This window comes from Lycorma delicatula, chromosome 2 (assembly GCF_047948215.1).
Source record: "Lycorma delicatula isolate Av1 chromosome 2, ASM4794821v1, whole genome shotgun sequence".
Taxonomy (NCBI): domain Eukaryota; kingdom Metazoa; phylum Arthropoda; class Insecta; order Hemiptera; family Fulgoridae; genus Lycorma; species Lycorma delicatula.
In genome coordinates this window covers 219,315,843-219,335,001 of record NC_134456.1, presented here as the reverse complement: position 1 = coordinate 219,335,001, position 19,159 = coordinate 219,315,843, and the positions used below count along the sequence as shown (strand labels likewise).

The 19,159-nt window shown below is 35.3% G+C and overlaps 1 protein-coding gene across 1 annotated transcript in view; it reads right to left on the bottom strand.

Annotated features, from left to right (window-relative positions):
• Positions 1-19,159, bottom strand: part of LOC142320373 (hydrocephalus-inducing protein-like) — an 83,814-nt gene that overhangs the window by 29,879 nt on the left and 34,776 nt on the right. Inside the window, exons 6-9 of the mRNA XM_075358080.1 lie at positions 12,851-12,975; positions 9,135-9,336; positions 4,677-4,863; positions 2,617-2,835 (exon numbers count right to left, since the gene is read on the bottom strand). Of these exons, the coding sequence (XP_075214195.1) occupies positions 2,617-2,835; positions 4,677-4,863; positions 9,135-9,336; positions 12,851-12,975 (733 nt within the window). The remainder of the gene's footprint in view (positions 1-2,616; positions 2,836-4,676; positions 4,864-9,134; positions 9,337-12,850; positions 12,976-19,159) is intronic.

The following is a 19,159-nucleotide window of genomic DNA, read 5'->3' as shown; positions in this document are numbered from 1 at the left end:
AAGAAGCCTCGCCATCCGGTTGTGGGGCAGCGAGGTTTTCTTGCATACTCGGAGGCGGAGAGGGCCGAGGTATTCGCAGATACCTTGGAGGAGCAGTTCACTCCAAACCCCCCTCCCTCCCCGAACGACGAGCACACAACCGAGGTGGAATCCTTTCTTGTAGATTATTTCTCACAGGTGGAGGACGCCCCTCTAGAGATTGACCAAGTCACTGAAGCGGAAGTTTCCGCAGCCATTAAGGCCACAAGCCCCGACAAGGCCCCGGGTGTCGACGGGATCAGCGCCCGTGCATTCCGGAACATACCGGCCTCCGTGATTACAGCAATTTCGGTGATATTCACGTCCATTTTGTACGTTGGATATTTCCCGAATTGTTGGAAAACGGCCAAAGTCGTATGTTTACCCAAACCGGGGAAAAGTTTACTTTTCCCACGGAATTATAGGCCAATCTCCCTGTTACCGGTATTGTCTAAGTTGTTCGAGAGGATTTTTCTCGAAAAACTGAGGCGATACATGGAGGGAGAAGTGCGGCCCGAGCAATTTGGGTTCAGGGAGGGTCACTCAACCACCCTCCAACTGGTAAAAATAATAGACGACCTTGTCGGAGGCCTGAACAGGAAACGGGTGACTGCAGCCGTTTTTCTGGATGTGGCCAAGGCCTTTGACAAAGTTTGGCATAGCGGGCTGCTTTATAAGCTAGCGCGATCGGCGATCCCGTACCGCTATGTCAGACTGATGCGGTCATATCTGCTAGACCGACATTTTGTCGTGCGCGTAGGGGAAACGATTTCCTCTACCAGAGAAATAGCCGCTGGGGTTCCCCAAGGAGCAGTACTTTCCCCGTTCTTGTACACCTTGTACGTGAACGATATGCCGCTGTCGGAAGGGGTCAAAACGGCCCTTTACGCAGACGACACGGCATATTTCTACGAATCCGCAAATGTGGATTACGCGGTCCGGAGGCTCCAAAGCCAGCTGGACTTAGTGGAACCGTGGCTCGACATGTGGAGAATCAGGGTCAACGGTGAAAAATCGGTGGCCGTGATGTTCACATGCAAGACACGAAAACCGACCAGAGAGCTGGAAATCTCAGGGGAGAAAATCCCTTTTGAGAAAACAGTTAAGTACCTGGGGGTGGTGTTGGACAGGCGGCTTACCTTCGGCGAACATGTAAATTATGCGACCCGGAGGGCTAAGGCCGCCAGAGCCTCGCTATACCCAGTGCTGAACAGTGCCAGCCCGTACCCACTGGCAACTAAGCTCCTCATTTTTCGGCTATACGTACTGCCGATTCTAACATATGCTTACCCGGCATGGGGGGCAGTGTTGAGCTCCTCGCTTCAAAAGAAGATCGAGGCCGTCCAAAACATCGCGTTGCGGACGATCTTTGGAGCTCCGTGGTTCGTCAGGAACGCCACTCTCCGATCTGATGCGAGATTTCAATCCGTGTCCGAGGTGGGGGTGGCGCAGGCGCGCAGACTGTTCGGGAGAGCGGCTGTGTCCGAACACAGTCATCTTCGGGACATCTGCCGAGAGGACCCAACTCCGACAGTTGTAAGGAAGCGGCCTCACGCCGTACTGGACGAACCACCGTGATGGTGCGGTGCGGTAGCCGAAAATCGACAAACCAGGCTTAGGGGCCTCCATATCGCATGAGCCATAAACGGAATAGTGCGTCAGACGCGTTTCCGGGGTCGCGAGTGAAAAGTTTTCGCGAGTTATATAGTTTGAAGACGTCAAACACGGTAAGTCGCGCATAAAACAAAAACGCGGTCTAAATTTAAAAAAAAAACTTACAGTAAGACAAAATATCCCAGCAATTGCGACTCCTCCGGAAAAGGGGACGCATTGCTCCCTCCTTATAACTAGTGCCCCGTTGTGGCGTATTCCTGTTAGCCTATTAAAGAGTTAGCACCGAAAGGACTTCAGTGGACGGTCTGAAGGGGAATTACGTCGGGAGGACAGGCTTTATAAGCCTAGCCTTCCGCGGTCGGCCCATGAAATGGGTTCGATAACGCTGGTTTAACAACGGATTGGAATACAATTAAATCCGTCTTAAATTCACTAAAATAATAATAGACAAAACTTGAAAAATTAGATCCGAGATTAAAAAATAACCCTTTTAAAAACAAGCCCGATTAGAATGATCCAGCAGCAAGGGACTCTGTCCAGGTTCTGCGATAAAGTAGGGAGTAATAGACTCCTGCCAACTTTGCATTCCATACTCCAAAAGGGACTATAAATAACTACTCAGATAAAGCAGATGGGAGGGTTGTGGATGAACCATTATGAGAAGATATTTAAAACAGGCATTCAAATTCCAAAATACATGATGGCTAATAGTCTCCTGTAATATTATTCTGAAATAAATACATACGGAAATTAACATTTATATTATTAAGTTTATACTAGTTTTAAATTATCTGAGCAGATCTGAAAAAATTAATTAACTCCTTAATTATTTATTTCACCCATTACATTATATAAAAGTAACAATTTACAACACCTGCTAAAGATTTACTTTTTAATGTGGAATTTTTTAACTATTTGCTGAATAGATATTTAATCAAAATTTATAACATAATAAAATATTGATAATATTAACTACTTTATTACCTCAAAAGTTTTTTCAGAACACAATGACATAGATAAAATGTTTAATGAATTTACACAAAGTCTAATATCTGGTCCTCTTCCAGTGCCTAATAATTCTAGTGGATACCGTTTTTCTACCCCAGTTACTTCACAGTATGCAGTACATGAATAATCAATGGCTTCAGTTGGAGAAAAAATAAATGATATTTCAACTGAAGTATGTGGCCACAGCTCTCCTTCCTGATTAAACAAAAATAAATAAATAAATAAGAAAATAGTTAAATACTAGAATATGCATTTTATTACCATGTTTATTAAGTTACAACAAATTTTAGAACAATATAAAGTAATAAAATATAGTATGAAAAGTAACATATGTACAGACTTATTACAGAAAACCATTTTAACAAGAAATAATATCATACACACATAATCATCAGTCACTCAATAAATTGGGTTACTCCATTAAGATAATGACAGTGTAGAAAAAACTGCAGGATGTTCTTTGACAAAATTTCAATCCATGATCAAAGTTCAACGTAAGAACTATTCAGCAACTAAAGGCTTATTCTATATTTAATGAAAAGACCCAAAACAAAAATAAACATTTGTTGAGATCAGCAACTATTAAAAAGATTATTAAGAAGTTATACATTAAGTCCTAATAAATTTGATTGTAAATGTATTTATCAGTTGCATATTATTAAAAAAAACTTTCATAATGTTTAGAAGAAACTATCATTACCGCACAATATTAAAATTATCCTAGATAATAATACCAAATAATTTCAGTAGGAGTTAACAGTAAAATTAAAATGATGTTTTTGAACAAACTGATATTCAGTGAAAAGGTTGGATTCCATGTTTCATGGCCTGAAAAACATCCAATGATTACATTGAACTAAACAACTATTCAGTTGATGATGCCACATGATTTCAGTAAGACAGAGATATACCTCATGGAGAAAGAATGCAAGGACATTGACTAGTGCTTTATGAGATCACTTTTGAAACTACATTTTGCCCCAAAACACCATGCTTTATTTATCCTGCAAGATTTTTTTTTAAGTAGCCAATTCTTTCCCATCACTCTTAGGTATTAATGACTAAACACTTAGGTTTCACGAAGAACTGAAGCAATCTTTATTGAAATGTTATAATGAGCTCTACACAAATCAATAATACATTCTGAATATCATTGCTATCTGTGGTATGTTAAGTGTCCAAGCATGAAAATTAAAGTAAATATTTAAATGTTATTATATTTATTTAAATTACCTTTTCACAGCACACCGCACTATAAAATTGTAATGTAAAACAGGAATATAGTTAAATAATAAAATAATCAAGATAATTAATGTAATATAATTAAATATAGATATAATAATAAGTGTTCTGCCCAAGGGAGGTTTTCACATGGCCACCCTCCATTCTGCTCGATTCTGTACCATCAGTTTCATTTTATAGTAACTTCCTTTCCTTTTTATATTGTCTACCATTTTCAATCGTCTCTGACCTCTTGCTTTTCTCCCCATTACAAATCCTTCCAATGCCATCACCAACAGGCAGTCACATCTCAGCCAATGTTCCAACAAACTGCATTTTCTTTTTTTATTATTATTATTTCAATAATTGCCCTCTTTTCTACTACTCTACGAAGCACCTCATCATTCCAAACTCTCTCCGTCCAGCTGATCTTTTCCATCCTCCTCCAAATCCACATTTTAAAGGCTTCCAATATTCTCTCCTCTCCCTTCCTGATAGTCCATGTCTCTGCCCCATAGAAGGCCACACTCCACACTGAACATTTCGCAAATTTTTTCCTTAGTCACAGATCTAGTTTGCTACATAGCACTCTCCTCATTTTTCTGAATGTTTCCTTTGCCCTAGCAATTTGTACTTTAACTTCCTGATCACACTTATATCTTCCTTAATGATGCACCTCAGATACTTGAAGGATGCCACTTGCTCCCAACTTTAAAATAAAATATAACATAATAAAACATAATATATTATATACAATATAATATAATTAAATAGTATGGAAATTCATTAAGCTTTAAGTCATAGCGAATACTCACTTTTGGTAAGATTAAGAAATTTTTATTGTGGAATTCAAATAATTTACTACTCATAGATGACACCTCGTCTATAAAAATCCTTTCATAGACATTAGCATGGCAATCTTTGTCAATTACACCATGGTATTCAAGTTTATTACACTTCAAAGTTCCCATATTTTTAAGTAATTCACAACATTCCTTCATTCTAAACATAATAAAAGTACATAAAATGTCATTGTTATTAATCAACATACACATGTAATTGTTACATTAATCATTAGGATGTTAAAATAGCCAATCTTTTAGAAAGATGATACTCTATAAAATCTGTTACAAATAATTTTCACTACTCTTACATTAAGAATAGCCCGGCAGTAGAGGCAGCAGCAGCAGTAATATTTTAATGAAATATTACAATCATATTTCATGTTCTATTATATTTTCAATTATTTATTTACCAGATTTAAAAATATATAGAGAATACATATTTGTATGTGCAGTTTACAGTAGTATCAAAAATACTTATTCGAGGTGTGGGTATAGCAAAATAAACAGCTTATTTGTAATATAAATTCAGAATTCACAAGCATATTACATAAAACCTTTTCTAACAAAATATATATTCAAACAGCTTAATTTCCAAAATTTACCATTTTTTTATATGACATAAGAGGTAGTTATACACCATCACTACTTGTACAGAATTATTTCTATTTTATTAATGAATGTAAATTATAAATAATCAATTTTTTTTTAATAAGAAAACGAATAAAAATACTGATACTTGTTTGCTGGACTTGATTATTCAGAAAAAATTCAAAATAAAATTTCTATCATCTTTTACAATACAATAGAAATGATGGATATTATATGAGAGGAGTTCGATAAATCCAAGAAAGCACTGAGAAGACAATTTTTTTCAGAAAAATCTTTTTTATTTTTCAACATATATTTCCAACTATATACACTAAGTTCTACAAAGCTTAAGTTTTTCAATCTCATAATAACAGTATGAATTGTCCAAATCTTCAAAATAGCCAATGTTTCAAAAATAACTTCATCATTTTGTTTAAACACCTTTTCTCCCGTTCTTCACACTTTTTCATCCACTTCTTCATATTTTGAAATAGTTATATATGGTGAACAGAAATAAAAAGTAAGAATTTTTAGCAAAATTATAACAATTTTGCTAAAAATTCTTACTTTTCATGACAATTAGAGAAGAGCGAGCTGGTGTATTGTCTTGCTGAAAATGAATCTTTTTTTCATCAAAAAGATGAATAATTAATGAGTTATTGTTTTACTCTTCCCCATAAAGTCATTGAAAATTATTTCACGAGCATCCCAAAGTTGGACTGATTTTCCTGACTGCAACCCACTATTTTGACTGTTCCTTGGTTTCAGGACAACAGTGATGAATCCAAATTTCATCACTTGTTAAGAAATAGCATAAAAATTCTGTTTAATGTAATTAAACAGACCAAAACCATGCTTAGAAATTGTTGCCCGTTCAAGCTTTTGATCAATTGTGGGCAAACATAGCCCACCCTTCTTGCAAACAGTTTTCTCATGTATAAATATTTATGTTAAATATGATGCATCCTTTCATTTGAGATGACTGTTGTTTGAGTGATGTCATGCATATTTATTTTTATTCTTCTTCACTACATCGTGGATTTCTCAAAATTCTTTACTGTTGTAATGTCAACAGGCCAAAACCTCGAAACACAACGAATTTCATATGATCACGCTAAAGAAAATAATCAAACTATTAAAAAATAACTGAAAATAATCAAATAACTATCCCAATTAATGGAGCTGATTACCATAACATTTATCCAGCTTAGCTTTAGTTTCCTGTGAGGTTTTGGACTTCAAAAAGAAATGTTTTGATCATTAAATGAAATTTATTTTTCACAAATCATAATAAATCAACTCAAATGACAGCAAATAAAAAGAGTTATATGAAGTTCTTTTCAAGTACTGCTCCTAGATTGTTTAACCTACTTCCTAATCATATAAAGACCAGTAGGAACCTAAATACTTTCTTAAAGCTACTAACACGATGGCTAATTAATATTGATGACGCTGAAAGTATGTTCCATGTAATTACATGATTTATGATTACATATATAATTAATTATAATGCTTTATGCTATTAATCTTAACATAGTAATAGATTTTTTACATATATAACTTAGCGGGTAGCACTGGATGAAAGGTTTATTAGTAAACATAAATATTTGACGATGATTGATCTTCTCTATACTTAACTGCAGAAAAGATAAGTTTCCACCAGAGTAAATCATGAATTGAACCAAAACTAATCCTCCAATATAAGATAAAATTGTTTACTTTTCCCCTTACTCTAACTAAAAAGATTAATAGAAAAGGGATGGTGGCATAAAATGGGCAAGACCCTTGTGGACACCTAATCTTTCATCTTTTACAAATAATATAAATTAAGTATAATTAAGTTAAGTTAAGTAATAAATATTAAATTGTATTATAAAACAATGTTAAATTAAGTATGATTAAGTTAAGTAATATTATAATTAGTATTAGGATTACTCCATTAATTATTAATTCTGTAAAAGTGAAAGAAATAAAGAAACAATAAATAAAGAATTATAAATGTATCTGACTTAAACCTGGTTTATGATTTCTAGAAGAGGAGCAGAAAACTAAGAATGACCTTATAATGTACTATGAATGCAAACTCTTGACTTTGCATAGACTTACCAAACATATCTTGTAGACAAGTAAGACTTCTTTCTCAATAGGATAACAAAGTATACACTAAATTTCGTTTTATCCTACTTTTAATTTGGTTAATGGTGCAGCGAGTCAAATCCTCAATCTCAAATCTCTTATCAAGATGTATAAAACAATTTACTAATATTTAATTAATTACTTTTCTTTACACAAACTTTACTTGCTTTAATAGTAACTCAATATTTAGGATTTGTTGAGTTTGCAGCTGTACTGAATGTGAAGAGAGAGTGGTTAATATTTCTTTATATGTGTCATTTCTATGACAGTGATTTGGAAAGCTTAATTCTGCTGAATGTATTGATTGTATATATTCTTCCTATTTGGCAGTGAATATACACCCAGTCAGGCCGATATAAAATTTACAGCAGTTACTTCATTTTAATTTAATTTTTAATTAATTATAATATTAATTAATTTAATTAGTTTATTTCATTTGAGTGCTCCTATATAATTATGTTTATCAGATGATCTAGTGTACTTTATTCTACTTTAAAAACAACACAGTAAAACTTTCTCACTTGCAAAATGCTTGACATTCTGTATAAATTTTTATTGTTAAAACAGAACGTCCTTCCAGTGTGGAAAGCAAGTTAAGCAAAATTGAAAAGCAAAGAAATCCTTTCTTTCAAATTATCCTATTCAGTAGTAATTTACTATGTAATTTGGTTTAATAAAATAAGCTATATGGCTCAAATACAGTTAAACATTTAAATGAGGTCTACATAAAAAGACGGTTTTCTTTATTACGGTCCAGCAGGCATAGTTCAGAGTAAATAAAAGTAAGTCACAAATATTTTTAATTGGTCTTTTATTTGTTTTCTACTGACTATTTACATTAACAATCTCAAAATTAAATTCTATACAAATTTTAGGTAGAAATTTTAAGTTAATTTATGGCAAACCTAAATTATTATTTCTTTTACTCAATTTTTTGGATTTTGCATCAATTATTTTAAAAACTGCTACACACACCAGTTCTAGGATCTGTTTTATATAATTTGTTGGGTCATAAAATATATAAAACTGCCAAATTTATCTTATAGTTTGGGTTTCACAAATTTCAGTATACTCTTGATGCATAAATCAGGGAAATATATTTTGCCATCAATATTTGGAAAATAAAGTTTTAAAACATTTACAGGAACCATTTTGCATGCATTATTGTTCAAATGAGCTCCTAATGTATAATATGCGATTTTGAATCACCTATATAATGAAAAAACTATTCATTAACCTCACGATGTAAATATGCTTTTATTTTTTTTACAACCATGCTCAGGTAACTGAGTAAATATAAAGCTGGTCAGAACTGTTTTTTGCAACATCTATTCCTGAATCTACATACAACCGTAACCACTTAATGTTGGGAAAGGAAAGGAATTCTTCAACAGAGTAAAAGTGTCTTGCCTTTTCATAAAGTCATTGTATCATCACAGGTCCCAGAGGTAAAAAAAAAAAAAGGTACCTAAGTCATTTTTTTGTAATTTTTCAATAAACTATAATCCTACATAAAGTGGAAAAGTCAAATAATGTTGCTCTGTGAACTTTAATAAACCTATTTGACCCATTTCTTTATTTTAATTATGAGTATCTAAATTTCTTTTTAGATTTATCTGCTTGCATCGATTATTGCTTCATAAATCAATAATGAAGGAAGCATTCTCTTACAAAGATCTGATTAAAAACTAAAATGTTATATACTTCTCCATTTTCAGGATGTCTTCTTCAATACTTGCATGAAGCTGCCACTGAAAAACAATCAGGTGATCACTATTATTGATCAGGCGAACAATTTTTCTTTCTTGTAATGTAATAAACGTTAATGGATATATAATATTGGATCTATCAAGTATAACAGGTGCATTGATAACTGATCCTTTTAAAGTTATCATCAGTTCTTCTCCTGTAAATACAACAAAATATGTTTTTATAAAATAAATAATGCATAGAAAAGTATTAAAAAGACAGCACAATTTAATAAAAAATTTATATAAATAGAAAACTTATAGTACTAGAACTAGTTAAGAATGAACTTTTCACCCACTGACAGATAAAAATTCATAGAACTGTTTCCCAACAAACAAAAAAGGTTATATATATATATATATATACACACCTACACCCACACCCATGCATGCACATGCATGCACACGCACACACAAATGTGCAATCCTTTCTTTTCTTTTGGCTATAACACACATAGATTGTGTCTTATAACCACATAATGATTGTTCGCCAATGAACATTTATACCACTTCCAAACCAGCATGGTTGTTCAACTTGTATTTACAATACTGTCACTTTTTAGTGATTCACAATGAAAAACAGCTGCACAAGTTAGTATAAGGTCTATACTGTATTTTATATTAACACAGAATAGTTTTTTTTTTTTGACAGCCGAGATTCCCAAAATTTTTAAAGAGAATTTGTCTTTTTTTATAACTCTCTTTGCATCGTTTTTTCTTCTTTTTTTTTTTTTTTTTTTTATTCACTCTACTCCCCTGGGCCGGTTCGACTGGTTGGTATTGCGCCAGGGGAGTGTCTGGTAAACTCTAACGAGCCTCTCCGCCTACCGGCTGAACATCCGGCATGGCAGGTTGGCTCGCCGGTGTCAGCTCTTTTGAGTGATTTTCTGTTTGCCCATTTGGAAACCACAACATACCTTGAATAGCCGTAACGTGGCACCGGGTATTCTCTTACTCTTCTTCTTCATCAGAACCTATCTAAACCCTTGGAGTCCTCAGTGGATCATTGAGAACGACACACCTCAGCGTGCCGTCTCTCACCACTGAGGCTGTCCATCCTACCCTATTCTACACTAGTAACCTAGTCGCCTTTCATCTATATCCTTCTCTGTTAATACTGCTACTATAAATTCCGTAACCTTCTTCCAGTTTATTTCGCTCCTCAACATGTGCTCTAGGACCACTGCTGGGCTCATACCTATTATGACACAGTTCCTCCTTTTAATTGCCCACCTCTCGCAGCAAAAAATGTGTGTTCTGCATTATCAATTCTCTCACAGTACATACATTCTGGACCTGGCCTTCTTCCAACACGATGGAGGTACTCATTGAAATTGCCATGACCTGTAAAAAAACTGCGTGATATGATAATTTAACTCACCATGTTTCCTGTCTAACCATAGTGCAAGATCTGGAATCAGCTCCTTCGTGCGTCTGGCTGGTCCATCCTCCGGCCATCTATTTTGCCATCTATGTCTAAGTCTATCTTTTGCTTCATTTGCTTCGAGGCCTTGTGCCCTCTCGACTCTATTTAGGGCTATTAAGTCTATTGGTGGCACCCCAGACAACACACACAATGCCTCATAGGAGACCGTCCTGTAAGCTGAAACAACCCTCAGCAACAGCCTCCTATGAGTACTAACCAGTCTGTTCAAATTTCTTTTAACCCTACTGCATATAACATCATGGATGTCACTGTGGACGCTATCGCCCTTCGCTTAGAGGGTCTTGGAGCTCTCTGCGAAGACATTATTATATTCAAATTCTTAGTCATCTGTTCACCTTTGGCACATATGTCTATTATATGCTAGTAATCCTGTTAGTAATTATATATGCATCCTGTTAGTAATTAAAATTAAGAAACTATATACATACAATAGTGCAGCTAACACACATGGTACAGTTCATACATGGCCAAAAAAAAATCAATAAAAATGTGGCTGATGAGGTATATTTTAGATAAAACACAGCAAATAAATTAAAAATATCTCAAGGTGATATTAGAGGTGACATATATGAAACAAAAGAGGCAATGAAAGTAGTCGATTAAGACAGTGAAACAGATTAGGAGAAAAAAATAGAATGCCTTAATACAAGGCTCGCTAACATAATTCTTTACATGAAATTTTGCTAAAAACTTCTCCAGTTTCCAATTAATTTTAAAACTCTTTCCATCATTCTTTAATGGACTCCATTCAATATAATATATTTATATATATTGTACTATAGCCCAAGCTATAGTACAGATGCACTTAACTGCAGTAGCCATTTATTTCACTCTTACTAGTTATTGAAGGAATTAAGTAACATTAACATACGAGGTGTGATCAAAAAATACGGTGAATAATTTTTTATTAAAAAAGTAATAAGGTTACATAGAATTCGATTTAATCTCCTTCAAAGTACTGCCCTTGGCTAGCAATGCACTTATCCCAACGTTGACTCCATGACTGGAGGCATTTCTGGAAGGCGTCTTTTGGAAGGGCTTTCAGCTGCTCGGTCATGGCCCTCTCAATGTCAGCAATGGTGTCAAAACGTTTTCCTTTAAGCACAGTTTTAATTTTTGGGAAGAGCCAAAAGTCGCATGGTGCTAAATCCGGTGAGTATGGAGGATGTGGACAGACAGGAACACTTTTTTTGGCCAAAAACTCGTGAATGAGAAGCGAGGTGTGACGTGGCGCGTTGTCGTGGTGAAGAAGGAAGCCATTGGTCCATTTTTCTGGTCGCTTTCTTCGTACATTGTTTCGCAAATGTTGCAGTACACCCTTATAAAATTCAGAGTTTACAGTTGTCCCCTTGGAATGAACTCTGATCGCACTATGCCCTCACTATCGAAAAAAACAACGAGCATGACCTTGATGTTGGATTTTGACTGACGTGCCTTTTTAGGGCGAGGAGATGAACTGGTTTTCCATTGGGAACTCTGCATTTTGGTCTCAGGGTCATAGCCATAGACCCAACTTTCATTTCCAGTTACAATTTTGGCCATGAAGTCCGGATCTGCATGAAGACGACCCTTCAACTCTGTCCAAATTGACATACAGTTTTCCTTCTGTTCATCACTCAAAAGTCTGGAAACAAATTTTGCGCTCACTTGTCTCATTTGCAATTCATTAGTTGAAATGCTTTGAATGGATCCGTACGAGATGTTAAGGTCTTCCGATGGCTCTCGAATAATCATTCGCCTGTTTGAACAAACCATTGTTTTCACTTTTTGCACATTTTCAACTGTTTTTGAGGTTACTGGGCGTCCTGCACGCTGCTCGTCTTCAACAGAATTCATTTCCATTTTTAAATCGGTCATACCACTTGTACACAGTCTTCAAAGTTACCACATTATCGCCAAACACCGATTCTAACATTTCGTGAGCTTCTTTGGGACTCTTTTGCAACTTAAAACAAAACTTAATGTTAATGTGTTGTTCAAAATCCATGTTGCGCGACAGACACGATAAACACAACCTCATTCTAGCGGCTCTCGCAGCTGATTGGCAAGATCAAACGTGTTACAACTTGTCCCTGCCTGTCTCAGTTGATCACGCTATTGGACAAAACAGCATATGGATGTAGCATCGGCAGTTGCCGCTATAAAAATTCATTCACTGTATTTTTTTATCACACCTCGTAGTGATTAGCCATACAAATATAGATTAATGTTTAATGATAAATTACCGTTTTCATGAACTACAATGAGTGTATCTGAAAAATCTCCAATACATGTAGAAAAAAGTTTAAGAGTAATTTTTACAGAATTCCCAGCATCAATCATTGTTTTTTGCGGTTCAACTGAAAAAGGACTAAAGCAAACTTTTAAGTTAGTTTTATATGAAAACAGAAACAAGTAAATAAAATTAAATATAACAATAAATTATAGTGGGGGTTCAATGGGTTCAATTTTACTAACAAACTATACTTTCAAAAGTAAAATAACACAATTCAAAACAAAAACAGCAGAAAGGAAGTGGAAAAAGCAATAAACAAAAAAATTTTATGTGTGTGAGAAAGTAAACAAGTGAGCATGTGTGTGTATGTGTGTGTGTAAAAAATTTCAAGATAAGAACATAATGATGTTATACACTGAATAAGATTTTACTATAAGTTCACTTTATTATTATTATTATTATTTTTGGGTGTAAGCAATAAGAATGCAATAAGAATTCAATAACAATTCACTTTCAATTCAACTGGAAGAAAAAGTAACATTAAAGTGAATAAGACTAATATAATTAAATACCCGGATTAACTTTGCTAATTTGATTGGAAAATTTATCCAGATTGCAATGACATTTTTAGCAGGCCAATAACAGACTTCCAATTTTGGTATAAGCTTATCTGTTGTTTTCCCTGCCTCTTTAAACAAAAGACAGCGTTTCTTCAACCTTCCAGTATTTGTGACCCAATTTTCAATCATAATTTTCATCGCACTCCCTTCTCATATAATAATAATGTATTTTGAGTATTTTGACGCTATACCTACATTACGACCTTAATTACAAACCTTACCAATTACCATGAATAAGTAAATTCATTGATATTTGGCACCACTGATACGCTGAATTGACAAAACCAGAATTGATGCCTCTCTATTGCTCTCTGTCTTATGTCCACCACATCGGACATTCTTGCAGCTTAACGAGAAGTTCCAATTTGTCTCAAACATTTTAAAACATATGCACGACTGTCTGTACAAACATGTATAAATGCTGCACCTCGTTCAAGTCCAGCCAGTCTCAGTCTAGTTGATCCTTATATCGCAATCGAATCTATCATGAATGTGTATGTTCTAATTTGCATGTTAATTGCAATTCATGGTATTAAATATTCCCGGCAGTAGATTTATATGGAATCATGGATAAATTTTTCAGTGGGTGGGTGTAAGTGAGCATTAGACAATACTGAATCATCGATAAGTGCACAGATGAGCATGTTTAAAAAAAAAACAACATAAAATAGAATATGTCCTTGATTCCAAATAAAATCAAGAACATATTCTCAAGACTACTTAAATTTTGGGTTTACCAGTACTGAAGTAAATGAAGAAAAAAGACCCGTCGTGTGTCATTTGCTCAAAACTTTTGGCAGCAGATTGTATCATGAAACCTAATAAACTGTAATGACATTTGGAAATGCTTCATAGTGACTATGCTAACAAACCCCAAAAATTCTTCAAATTAAAATTAAAATCATATGAAAGGCAAACATCATTTTTAAAAAAACTTCATGAATAAAAACGCTTTATTTGCCTCTTACAAAGTTTCATATAAAATAGCCAGAAGTAAAAAGCCTCATGTCATTGGTGAAGAGCTTACTTTGCCAGCTGCAATTGAGATTGCAGAAATTATGTTTGGAGGGAATTTTACTAAACAATTGCAGTCCATACCTCTATCAAATAAATCAATGATACTGTTACTCGCCAATTGGTAATATAGCTTTAGATGTACACTATCAGCTTTTCAGGAAGTTGCGTGACAAATTATATTTCAATTCAGCTCGAGAAGGCAACAGATAGCAATAAAAGTGCTCATTTCATTGCCTGTGTTTAATTTTGTGATGGTATGTTAACAGTAGAAAATTACTTTTCTCCAAACCAATAGAACTCAAAGTAATAGCATTCACATTATTTACTATCTTAAATGATTTTATAAATGAGGCAAACATAGAATGGAAAAATTGCATCTGAATATGCACTGATAGTGCTCATTCAATGTCTGGAAGATTCCAAGTATAAAAGTACTTGTGAAACAAAAATTTCAACAGTATATTTTGATACATTGAATGATCCACAGAGAAGCTCTGGCTTCCAAAGAAATGAGTCCTGGTCTGAATATTGTGCTAATGATGGTTGTAACCGTACTAAATTATATAGCGAAATAAGTTGTATATAAGTCGCGGTCGACGACGACAACATTTACCGTGCACGATCCAACGCTCAACTGAATAAATGACATAATGATTTTAGTTTAGGTGGAGTCATTTTTTTTGTTTCACCTGCCACGCTGCCCACCAATCACAATGTCTGAAACCCAGTACCCACCACCTGCTCGACTTGATGTATACAGCCGCATTAAACCAGTTCACACTAGTTAACAACCGGCTGAGTCGGATTAAAATGGATAATTAAAGAAAATGGTTACATCTTTTTTGTTTAATCAGTTCCTTCCACGTGTATATATAAAGCATTCGCAACATTTAGTCATTTTTTCACTAACTGTTGAATAGTCAACATCGTGTGTAAAAAAAGTATTAGTATTATTTGCTTGTGAAAGCGTTATTTTGAAGAACGAACGTCGATTGTAAAAAAAAAAATACTATTTGCAAAATCTTTATCTAGAAGAGTGAACATAGATTGTAAGAAAAATACTATTTTACAAGAGTGTTATTTGCAAGAGTGCTGTTTAGGTAAGTCTAAATACATAAGAATTATTTTTTTTAAATATGACATGGTATGATAAAAAACAATTTAAAACAAGTAGAAAAAAAGAAATTTAATAATAATATAAAAAAATAATAAAAACGAATAAATACAAAATAATAATTAAAAAAACGAATAAATATATCTTTATTTTCCATCACCAATCGTCATCATCACTGAAACACACAAACAAAAAAATAATTACTATTAAGTTTATCTAAAAAAACATATGTTACTATAAATATTTTTGTTTGTTTGTTAGAAATCATAAAAAAATGCAATCTAATTCAGTCGTCGTCCGTGCATTCAATAATAACGTCATCCGTCTTCGATGGGACCTAACTGAGTTCGATGAGCTATACCTTCTGTCAACACTTCAACGATACCAGACTGATATCCTAAACCGTTTGAAGAAAGAAGGTAGACGTTTCGACGGCAACGTAAAATGATAATTATGTAACTATTTACAATTATCAATTATTGTTTGTTATATTAACAATATGTTTTTATTTTACAGCTGTAAAGAAAAAAATATATAGTTGTAAACATACTAATACTTTTTTTAATTTTTTTACAGGTACGTTGCGGCAAATTTCGAACTAACAAAGCAAACGCCTCTCGAAGGTGGAGTAGAGACGGCATATACAAAAGTATATTTGTACGGAAAGCCGAAAACTACCGTAAATATGGAGGAGAACACCGACGTTGTTGATGAACAGTGGACGGAGTCAGTCGAAAAAATCATAGAGACGTTGACGAACTTCATCAACAACGGTAGCGGATGGGTAATGCATAAAATTATTTCTTTAGATCTTAATATTGTTCGTTACCGTCCACTATATGGTGCTTCTTCTTCCTTTATACGTACTCCGGACAAATTAGTAAAAAGGGAGGCAATAATTAACGTAAAGAATCCACATGACCAGAAATGTTTTCTTTGGTCTGTGTTAGCATACCTCCATGACCAACCAGGTCGTAACAACGTTGGAGTTGGTATGCTAGGTACGAGCGTGATATTAATATGACTGGGATATCATACTCCATAAAAATAAGAGATATTGATCGCTTCAAGATGTTAAATCCCTCAAAAAGCGTCAATGACTACGGGTATGAGGAGGAAAACGATCGTGTCTATCCGGTGCGCGTTACCGAAAATCACTATCGTGACAACTGCTTACACCTATTGCTGCTTACAGGGGAGACGAAAGAAAAATTTCATTGTCTGATTAATACCAAACCAGGTAAAAACGGACTATCTCGACTCCTTTCAAGTCTCACAAAGACTCACTGTAGCAGTAAATACTGTTCTTACTGTTTGCACCGCTTTAGTTCATCAAACCCACGTGTCGCCGCACGAAGTCTAGACAAACATCTGATCGAGTGTTAGCGACACGGTGCACAACGGGTAAGGCTACCCAACCCGTACAAACAAAAAGAATACATAATGAAGTTTAGGGACTATTCGTCCACTCTTCGCGTTCCGTATACGGTGTATGCAGACTTTGAATCATTTGTACATCCAATGGACACCGCCACTCCTAAACCCTGCACTAGTTTTATCGATAAGGTAGCTCATCATCTTCCGTCCGGTTACACCTATGTGATCGTTGATGAGGAAGGGCAGATTTGTGAAGGTCCTATATTCTACCGAGCGAGAACCGATGGTGAAGATATCGTTGGAAAGACGGTGGATGAACTGGTTGCACATGCCGATAGATTGCTCGAAATTATGACTACCGAAAAACCGATGGGGATGACACCCGAAGACATGGAAACATTTCAAAGAGCTACCGAGTGTTTTCTTTGTCATTGTGAGTTGAACGACGACCGTGTACGTCATCACTCGCATACCACAGGACGGTTTCTCGGTGCATGTCATAACGAGTGTAATTTAAATTGTAAACGCACTCAGAATATTCCGGTATTTTTTCATAACCTCCGCGGATACGATAGTCACCATATAGTTCAAGCTTTGGGGAAATACAAAGATCAACACAAAATAAACTGTATCGCCAACACGTCCGAGCGATTACAGTCACTGTCCATCGGACCATTGAGATTCTTGGACTCTTTACAATTCCTTCCGTCGTCCCTCGAAAAACTCGTAGAAAATGTAGTAAAAGATTGTGAGAACAAAGACGTTGTTTTTAAAACACTCACCGCTTGCTTCCCGCTACAAGCAAAAAGGGATTGCTTAATCCGAAAAGGCGTCTACCCGTACGAATACATGACCCATGTAAACAAGTTTTTCGAAACCCAACTTCCACCGCAGACATCATTCTACAGCACGCTAAGAAGAGAGAACATAACAGACGACGATTACACCCATGCCCAAAACGTGTGGGAAACGTTTGACTGTAATATGTTAGGCGATTACCATGATCTGTACCTTCTTAGCGACGTACTATTGTTGGCGGACGTGTTTGAAAACATTCGGAATATGTCTATGCAAAATATTACGGTTTGGATCCCTGTCACTTTTACTCCAACCCCCCAACCCAATTTCACGTGGAATGCCATGTTAAAATTCACCCGACATAAATTGGAACTGTTGACCGACATAGATATGCATCTGATTGTTGAAAAAGGTACACGAGATGGTGTAGCCATGATTTCAAACAGATATGCCAAGGCAAACAATCCAAACATTCCTGATCAGTATGACCCATCCGAACCCACGTCCTGGGTTCAATACTATGACTGGAACAATCTTTACGGGTCAGCCATGGTTTAACCCTTACCATATGCCAATTTTAGGTGGTTGAGTAGTGAAGAGATTAACAATCTAGACATCAACAATGTTAACGATCGTGGAGAAAAGGGTTATATATTGGAAGTGGATCTCGAGTATCCGCAACACCTACACGATCGCATTAAGGATTACCCTCTTGCGTCCGAACGACTAGTACCATCCGACGAAATGTTGTCTCCTTATTTGAAGGATGTACAAAGATGTACCGTAAATAAATTTATGACAACATTGTACGACAAAGAACGCTATGTCGTACACTACAGAAATATAAAACTGTACGCTCGTCTTGGTTTGAACGTGAAACAGGTTCACAGAGTTCTGGAATTCTCCCAATCGCCTTGGTTGAAACCGTACATCGATTTCCATACCAAAATGCATGCACAAGCGCGAAACAGTTTTGAAAAAGACTTCTTTGAGATAATGAATAACGCGGTGTACGGTAAGTCATTGGAAAACGTTCTTAACCGAATAGACTTCCACCTGATCTCTAACGAGCGTAAATTGGATAAGGTGATAGCGAAACCGAGAGTTAAAGCTTGGTACATCTATAACAAAGGTGTTGTAGGAGTAAGTCTGAAGAAAATGGAAATATTCCTCAATCGTCCTATATACATCGGATTTACCGTATTGGACATTAGTAAGGCGATAATGTACGAATTCCACTATTGTTACATGGTTGAAAAGTACGGTGATAACATAAAGCTTCTAATGACCGATCCGGATAGTCTGATGTATCATATCGTGACGGATGACGTTTACGACGATATCCTTCATGATATAGATCGGTTCGATACTTCAGACTACCCCCGCGATCACA